This window comes from Mizuhopecten yessoensis, unplaced genomic scaffold (genome assembly GCF_002113885.1).
Source record: "Mizuhopecten yessoensis strain PY_sf001 unplaced genomic scaffold, ASM211388v2 scaffold4837, whole genome shotgun sequence".
NCBI classification, from domain to species: Eukaryota; Metazoa; Mollusca; class Bivalvia; order Pectinida; family Pectinidae; genus Mizuhopecten; species Mizuhopecten yessoensis.
The window spans coordinates 169,125-178,195 of NW_018405746.1; the positions used below are offsets into that span (position 1 = coordinate 169,125).

Here is a 9,071-nt window from a genome sequence, read left to right on the forward strand (position 1 = left end):
TTTCATTTATTCGAAAGTTAATTACCTTTTGAATTTTTAAAGCATATCGGCAGTTGATGTAAAAATGGATTTCCCATTCAAGTTCCCTACATTTTATAATGGAAACTTTATTTTGCGAGCTTTTGAAAACGCCTGTCTTCCATTGTTAAGTAAAGAGTGCAAATGGCCGATGTCTTGATTCTAAACCGCTGAAATCAACACACAATTCAGCTGTCAGAAAATTTCGAGACATTTCGTCAAATTAGCGCTCTACATCAATATCTTCTTCTATAACTTGAGAATTACTATTTATTTTCCAGCTGAAGTAATGTCTTGTCCCTCAATTTAAAAAGACTGTCTTGATTGGTTTTATAGCACATTGTTTGAGATATAAAAGAAAATTTGACTGTGAAGTCAAGAGCGTTTTGCAGTTTTGAAACAGCGGTGTGTTGGTCGGCGAGGGTCCGACTCCTGGCATCGAGAGCAACTAATGTCAGACCAAATGTATCTTATTTTCCATCGGGCGACCCTTGAGAATTATCCTCAGTAATGACAGTTTGATTTCGCAGGTGAAATTTGAAATGCTGTATTACGCTTGCTGTTCAAATATGGGACACCTTGCTGAATCAGTTTTTTTTTATTTATGTATATTTTGCTGATGGAACATCCATTTTCCTATTTCTTATTATCATTCAATGTTCTGTTTTTACTTTATTCTATAATCCGCGGTGTCCCCCTTGCCACACAAACTCTATGGTCGCTTGACTATGTATATAGTGAAAACAATTGTAATAAAATCGTCAGATAGTCGCTCCGTTCGAGAATGGAAGAACATTGCTCTCAACATTATTCAATCAATGGCTACTTTATCTCAATAAAAAGCTTCCAAATCCGCCTACAGCTAATAAATGTGTACTGGATCTCGACAAGGGCGCGAAGTAGATGTCCATCTTTTCCTGTCAATGTCAGAACATGTATATACCGATATAGCATTTACGACCAATTATACTTACTCTCCCGAATGGTGAGTTCAGTTTAAACATATTTTATTTGAAAAATAAAAAATAAAATGGACACAAGTTATGACAACTTAGAAACGCCCTTTTCCATTTAACCATTTAAAATGGCATCTTTAATTCCATTTATTTTAGAAAATTTGCTACTACAATCTAGATGAGAATGTAGCCGTTTACTCCATTTTTTTTATTTCGATAAATAAGGTCGGATGTTGGAACAGCCGCTGTTCTCAGTTAACACTAGTTTCCATGATTAACGTGCATACTGTTAAATGTCAAGAAGCCACGTTCTCCCAGTACACAGAAGATTTATCAGACAAGTGACAAATGATCATAGTTCATATTCAGTTTACAAGCTTCAAACGGTAGTGAACTCTCAAGAAGGGAGGTAAATCACAACCAACCATCAAGTGTGAGAGGTTCTGTTTCTCCCATAAAACAAGAACAGTGAGTAGAGATGTTATGCGGTCATGACACGTGATTGGAAATTATGATATAAAAATAAATATCAACTAGCGGTGACGAAACATTAAAATGTGTATTGCAGAAACCGGCATATACATATTTCGCATAAATTTATTTTGTGAGTATTATTCACGAGGACAATTATTTGCGTTTCACTCAATAAATATCACATGACTTAAACGTATCCTTCAGGACAGATATGCAGATTATTTCTGTTGTATTGGTTTTAAGGAATTTCCAAAGTTTGCGAAATCCATCTTCTATATCTTCTAACAGACACAAAGTGTATATTGGATGATTACATTAAATATTCAACCGTACCTGCAGGTAGGTTGTAAGAATGGTTCCTACTGCACCCACTGCATGATCGTAAGAGGCGACTAAATTTAGGATCTTATCTTTTCTCATCTTTCTAAACAACTGCCTCACTTTTGGCCTTTGGTTGAGCGTTCGCCCCTGTGAGGAAGGCTTTGGGTTCTGTCTCCTGGCCGAGACATTTAAAAATGGTAGTTTCTACTCCTGCTTAACGCTCAGCAATTTAAGAGTGGGTTACGACTGGTTAGCCAGTTGTCAGTATAATGTGACCGGGTGGGGTGTCCTGCTGGGTGTCTTCGGCAGTATGTTTCAGTGAGGTAGCACTATAAAGACGGCATCAGTTCCGCGCTATCACAAGGAGACAAACACGAACATATCGCAGCCTCCCAAAACACACACGAATACACTTGCACACAGGGGAGGCCGTCCTCAAATGACCATGGTTGTTGATAGGACGTTAAAGAATACTTAACCAAACCAAACCAAACCAAACCGCTCTAAGTCTTTTTAAAGATTATGTGATGATAATATTATATTTTTGTATTTTTTCCCCCATTCTTATGTTGATTATAGGCTTGTTTGTGTAAATACTGTTGTAAGTAAAATAATTACCTTTTATACTGATAATAATTTCTGTTAAAAGATGCTCTTTTTTCTTCACATACAAGTATATACATATTGGAGTCCAACGCGAATGTTCTGTGGTCCTGTTAGCACCAAACAACTTGTACAAATAGTACAGCTTAACTAAAAACACCACAGTCTCCTAAACAAGCGACATTATTTTAATTACTCTATGAACAATGATGACCACAGCCTTATTAGGGCCAAATAGACATAACATCGCATTTTTCGTGTTACTAAGTTAGTTACTCGAAATTTTGAGTTATTATGTCGAAATTACGAGACAGTAACACGGATTGGTTTTTCTACGTGGCCCTTATGATCTAGTTTTTTTAACGAAATTATCTGGACCGTGAACAAATTTGATTGTACGTGAAAGCATGCTTTCTGGGAAAAAGAGATTGTTTATTTCAATGGTCAATTGAAATTGTGATTAACTTTCTGTTACTATGATTATGTACGTAAACTCGGCAAATGGTTACTGATGTCGGTAACATTAAGTCATAAGAAATAAGTTGGGACTGTTAAAATCTGTATTGGTCAGTCTTTAGGTGTGTCACCGATGCAAGTCATACTGCCTATGGTTGACCAATCGATGATCAATGAAATAGTTAATGAAACAGCGTCGTATACGTCATATTACACCAAAGAATTCCACAGATAGTTTGTCCATTGATTGGTCGAACATTTTATTTTTCATAAACACACGGTAGGTAGGTGTGTAGCGTATTTGACCCGCGGTCATTATTACCGTGGCTACGACTTTAGTTATCCGTGGAAATCCACAGGTACGTCCTTATATCAATCTTACCTGTCACTTTATGACGTGTTAAGGGAGATTCTAGCTATATCGTCACATCTGAGTGACGGCATAGGGCCCAGGTGACAGCAGAGACCGAGTCAGGTATAAAAGTTTTGCCCTTTCCTAAATCTGCAGTCATTTGAATTCTGTAACGACCACTAAAAGGACTACACCATGTTGTTTCGGGATGGAAATACGTTTTGTGTTATATTATCATTAAGTATATGTTTTGCATTGGTGCATTCGCAAGGAACTACTACGGGACAGCAAAATGCAGTGGCATTTCCATCCCAAACAATGTTTCTAGGTCAGGAAACTGGCGCTAATTCCGGACAAACTAGTAATCCCAATGGACTTCAAACCCCTAATGCCTTTACTGCATTCACTGGAACGCCTTTCGCGACTGTTCCCGAACAGGCCAATCAATCTCAGTTTGGACTCGCATCATTTACAGGACAAGCAGCTACCACAACAAACGGACAGATGACAAACTCCATGTTTCCAAGCACAACGACGGGTACAAATGGTACTCCCGGATTCACTGGGCAAGTTCCCGGAATGAATGGATTTCCACAACCACCCCAGACAATGAACAGCGTGTTTCCAACACAGAACGGTATCCAACCATTCCCCGGTCAGCAGAACAGACCAACTGGTTTCCCAGGGCAACCGGGAGTGCAGACAATGTTCCCTCAGACGTCAGGACAGCCAACACCAGGACAAGGAATTCCAATGTTTGCAGGACAACCAGGTGCGCAAACTGGGTTCCCAGGGCAACCAGGCGTACAACCCGGATTTCCAGGGCAACCGCGTCCATCCGTCTTTCCGACAACCGTGTTTCCAGGACAAGCTCAGCCATTTACACCCCAGAACACAGCTGTTTTTCCTGGACAAATAGGTGTTCCTGTTCAAGCCGGATCCACTGATCCACAGGGAGGAGCCCAGACAGGAAATACAATCAGTGGAACTAATCAAGTTACTACCCCAACTACCGGGGGACAACAACAGCCAGGAATTATCACCGGTCAAGGTCAAACTTTTATCAATGGACAGACCGGACAACAGCCTGGACAACAACCAGGACAACCAATGATCCCTGGCGGTCAGTTTGGACCTCAAGCTGGACAATTTGGACAACAAACCGGACAGTTTGGACCACAAACTGGACCCCAGAACGGACAGTTTGGACCACAAACCGGACCCCAGAACGGACAGTTCGGACCACAAACTGGACCCCAGAATGGACAATTCGGACCTAATGGACAATTTAGACCAACTGGACAATTTGGTCCGAATGGTCAGTTTGGTCCCCAAAATGGACAGTTTGGCCCGAATCCATTCAACCCCTTCGGACAGAGACAAGGCCAGTGTCATTTGACGTAAGTATTTTACTATGCTTATCCATGTTACCCATCATCCCAAAATGTTCCAATCATAACATGGCCATAATGTTTAAAGCAAGCAGGGGTAGTTCAGGTAACTAAAAAGTGATAAGACGGTAACAAATACCTCATCAGCCAGTTGTTGCAATCTTCATAAGCTTAATGGCTCATCAAGGTAATTTTTAAACCGTAATATTTGTCAGATTTTCATGTTCTGGGATAAAAGATAATCAACACCCTTAGATAATAGAAACACAAACAAATAAATAAGCAATCAATTTGAGAGAGAAAACCCCCAGAAAATTCAATTGAAAATCCTAACGCATCATCAGCTTAATGATCTGGTCGTGACACTGAAGGATCCAGGGTCTCGTGTCTGAACACTGACATACATTGGCTGTGGAGAAATAGCGCGTAGTGTTTGTTAAAAGTCGTATAAAAATAAAATTGAACACATACGAAAGATGAAATTAAAAGATGCCCTAGAAAAAGCACCAAACAATTCTAAAAAACACCGTTGCGCTGACCGATCGAGTTTATCGTTTAAAATCAATATTGTAACATAATTCGTCATTTCATAGGCTGCATTTCCCATTTCTGCATTGTCTAAAATCAATGATTAAATGGTTTGTTTATTATTACAAGAGTTATTGCTTTGTCTTCAAAGTTTTTAAAGATATGATCATTTTGACAGACTGCTTTCTATAAGCTTATTCATGTACCTATCGAAATATGCTCATGGTTAGATTTCTTTTAAACGGATTGCACCGAAATATAAAGGTTATCTGATATTTGTAAAAACATATTCAAAACTATTTTGGTTTGCTTGCAATTTCAGCGGTTGTCCCGTTGGTTCACAATGTGTTTTCGCCCCAACTGGTGCCCACATGTGCCCGACTTGGATCCCAATACTGCCTTGTGGATGTCGCCAGGGATGTCAGGCACAAAACCTATTTATTCCCCTGGGACAGTCCCGCCAAATCGACAGGTGTGGAAACACGTGTACCTGTAATAGCCCGGATGGAACGGTAAGTTGCAACTTCAATAGATGTGAAAGCATCAATTGAATACACTTTTTTATTCTCTGTCGCAACAATAATCATGATTTTACACCTAGACAGACCGACCTTGTACTAACAAATATACGTGCTGATGACCATAAAACCTACGTCTATAGCATCGTTACATAAGCGTTAACCATATTTTATGTTTCCTGATAGATCATGACATCTTAGCACTCAGGTAGTGGATGGTCAGCAGAAATATGACTCCCGGCAACTAGCCGAGTTTCGTGTGTTAACTTACGCCTTCCGGGCATGCGCGATACTTATACCGTTCATGTATTCCTGTTGTAGGCTGCGTGTACGATGATGGCATGTCCTTCTCCACAACAACAACAACAGCAACAACAACAAGGTCAACAAGGTCAACAAGGTCAACAAGGACAGCAACAGCAACAACAACAGCAACAACAGCAACAGCAACAACAAGGAAAGTAGGTCAACACTTGATGACGTCAGTATTTCTCGAGTCACCTAAGACAAGACCTTCAGCCACAGAGAACCAAATGCCAACGACGTAACTAATACCCAACAAACGATAACCAGCCTTCATATGTGGTGATGTGCACTTATTTTCGACAAAAAGAAAGAGAACAATTCCCGGGTCAAAGGTCAATGAACCAAAAGTATTGACGCTCGAATTTGATAATAAAATCCGGCTGTAGAATTGTCCTCTTTCTACTGATTTACAACATAATAGTTGTGCTTGTAAATCAATTAAAAAAGTCCCAAAGATTAGTCCAATTACAAGTGTAAGTCTAAGAAAAATCTTGCGTGTCAATGCATTCAAGCAATTAGAGAGTTCCGAACGGACTGGAGGACATTGACAGTCGAACCACCATCCCCTTATTGTATCCTATGGATAAACATGTAATTGGGTTCATTTTCGGTAAATTGGACCAGAGAGCTTTTAGGTTCAGATTTGACTGTAATGCAAGAGTTTTGAATGAGAGAAAGTATGAAGGGAAAAGTGCGGAAGTGAGAATAAAACAGTAGCAAGAATGACGATATGTAGAGATTGAATGGTGTTTGAATGTGTGTGTGTTTTTTATAAAAAAAAAAAAAAAATATGCATATTTTTTATGTATGTACTATAAAGTCACAAAAATATGTGTTTTTAAAAAGTGAATAAATTGTTAAGTTATTCATCTTCTTGTTCTATTTTTGTTTTTAGCCTGCTCATAGGAAAATGTTAAGCTGTATGTTGGAAGCTTAAGAATACAATCGCAAAAAACCCCACCAATATTAAGGAACATATCTTGATGACTACAAGCACGGAATTAGAGTAACCCCAGTCTGCGGTACAAGCATTTATTGGAGTCACATTTATTGGAGTCACTTTTATTTAAGTGTCACATTTATTGGAGTCACGTTTATTGGAGTCACGTTTATTGGAGTCACGTTGAGTCACGTTTATTGGAGTGTCACATTTATTGGAGTCACGTTTATTGGAGTGTCACATTTATTGGAGTCACGTTTATTGGAGTCACATTTATTGCAATAGACACAAGCATTTCTATAATTTTCCCAAGTTGCATTCTTGAAATTCCAGGGGAAACGTTCAATTACGTCCTGTGCAGAGGACATAAGTGAACATAACCCCATGGTCCATATTCATAAAACCGTTCTCATTCTCAAGCAGGGATTTTGTGCTCAAGCAAGTTTCCTGTTTCGGTTATTAATTAATTAACAAAAAAATGTTTTCAATAACTTGAAAAAGAATTGAAGAGACTTAAAAGCCAAATACTGTTTTCAATGTTTCAATTGACTTTTCGATTGTTTTATTATGATTTAAGCGAGTTACAAGCTCAGAAAAAGCCCATCAACATTGATCTGATAGAGTTCTTTTTATGAACTCTGTCTTTCCTTGTTTTTTTTGTTAGTTTTGTATTTTTCTCGCCTTCGGTAGAACTAGCCAGTATATGTTGCATTTATCCGGTTGTCAGTAGAATGTCACCGATATACCAGGGTGAATTGCTGTAGATATCCTTATCCGGTTGTCAGTAGAATGTCACCGATATACCAGGGTGAATTGCTGTAGATATCCTTATCCGGTTGTCAGTAGAATGTCACCGATATACCAGGGTGAATTGCTGTAGATATCCTTATCCTGTTGTCAGTATGAGGTAACTGACATACCAGGGTGAATTGCTGTAGATATCCTTATCCTGTTGTCAGTATGAGGTAACTGACATACCAGGGTGAATTGCTGTAGATATCCTTATCCTGTTGTCAGTATGAGGTAACTGACATACCAGGGTGAATTGCTGTAGATATCCTTATCCTGTTGTCAGTATGAGGTAACTGACATACCAGGGTGAATTGCTGTAGATATCCTTATCCTGTTGTCAGTATGAGGTAACTGACATACCAGGGTGAATTGCTGTAGATATCCTTATCCTGTTGTCAGTATGAGGTAACTGACATACCAGGGTGAATTGCTGTAGATATCCTTATCCTGTTGTCAGTATGAGGTAACTGACATACCAGGGTGAATTGCTGTAGATATCCTTATCCTGTTGTCAGTATGAGGTAACTGACATACCAGGGTGAATTGCTGTAGATATCCTTATCCTGTTGTCAGTATGAGGTAACTGACATACCAGGGTGAATTGCTGTAGATATCCTTATCCTGTTGTCAGTATGAGGTAACTGACATACCAGGGTGAATTGCTGTAGATATCCTTATCCTGTTGTCAGTATGAGGTAACTGACATACCAGGGTGAATTGCTGTAGATATCCTTATCCTGTTGTCAGTATGAGGTAACTGACATACCAGGGTGAATTGCTGTAGATATCCTTATCCTGTTGTCAGTATGAGGTAACTGACATACCAGGGTGAATTGCTGTAGATATCCTTATCCTGTTGTCAGTATGAGGTAACTGACATACCAGGGTGAATTGCTGTAGATATCCTTATCCTGTTGTCAGTATGAGGTAACTGACATACCAGGGTGAATTGCTGTAGATATCCTTATCCTGTTGTCAGTATGAGGTAACTGACATACCAGGGTGAATTGCTGTAGATATCCTTATCCTGTTGTCAGTATGAGGTAACTGACATACCAGGGTGAATTGCTGTAGATATCCTTATCCTGTTGTCAGTATGAGGTAACTGACATACCAGGGTGAATTGCTGTAGATATCCTTATCCTGTTGTCAGTATGAGGTAACTGACATACCAGGGTGAATTGCTGTAGATATCCTTATCCTGTTGTCAGTATGAGGTAACTGACATACCAGGGTGAATTGCTGTAGATATCCTTACCCTGTTGTCAGTATGAGGTAACTGACATACCAGGGTGAATTGCTGTAGATATCCTTATCCTGTTGTCAGTAGAATGTCGCCGATATACCAGGGTGAATTGCTGTAGATATCCTTATCCTATTGTCAGTATGAGGTCACTGACATACCAGGGTGAATTG

General features: G+C 39.3%; 1 protein-coding gene across 1 annotated transcript; it reads left to right on the top strand.

The window, feature by feature from the left end:
• The first annotated feature begins 3,347 nt into the window (after positions 1-3,347).
• Positions 3,348-6,763, top strand: LOC110449888 (glutenin, high molecular weight subunit PW212-like). The gene is made up of 3 exons (XM_021497033.1): positions 3,348-4,580; positions 5,422-5,611; positions 5,939-6,763. The coding sequence occupies exons 1-3, from the start codon at positions 3,376-3,378 to the stop codon at positions 6,080-6,082; spliced, it is 1,539 nt and encodes a 512-aa protein (XP_021352708.1). The 5' UTR covers positions 3,348-3,375; the 3' UTR covers positions 6,083-6,763.
• The last annotated feature ends 2,308 nt before the right edge of the window (positions 6,764-9,071 follow it).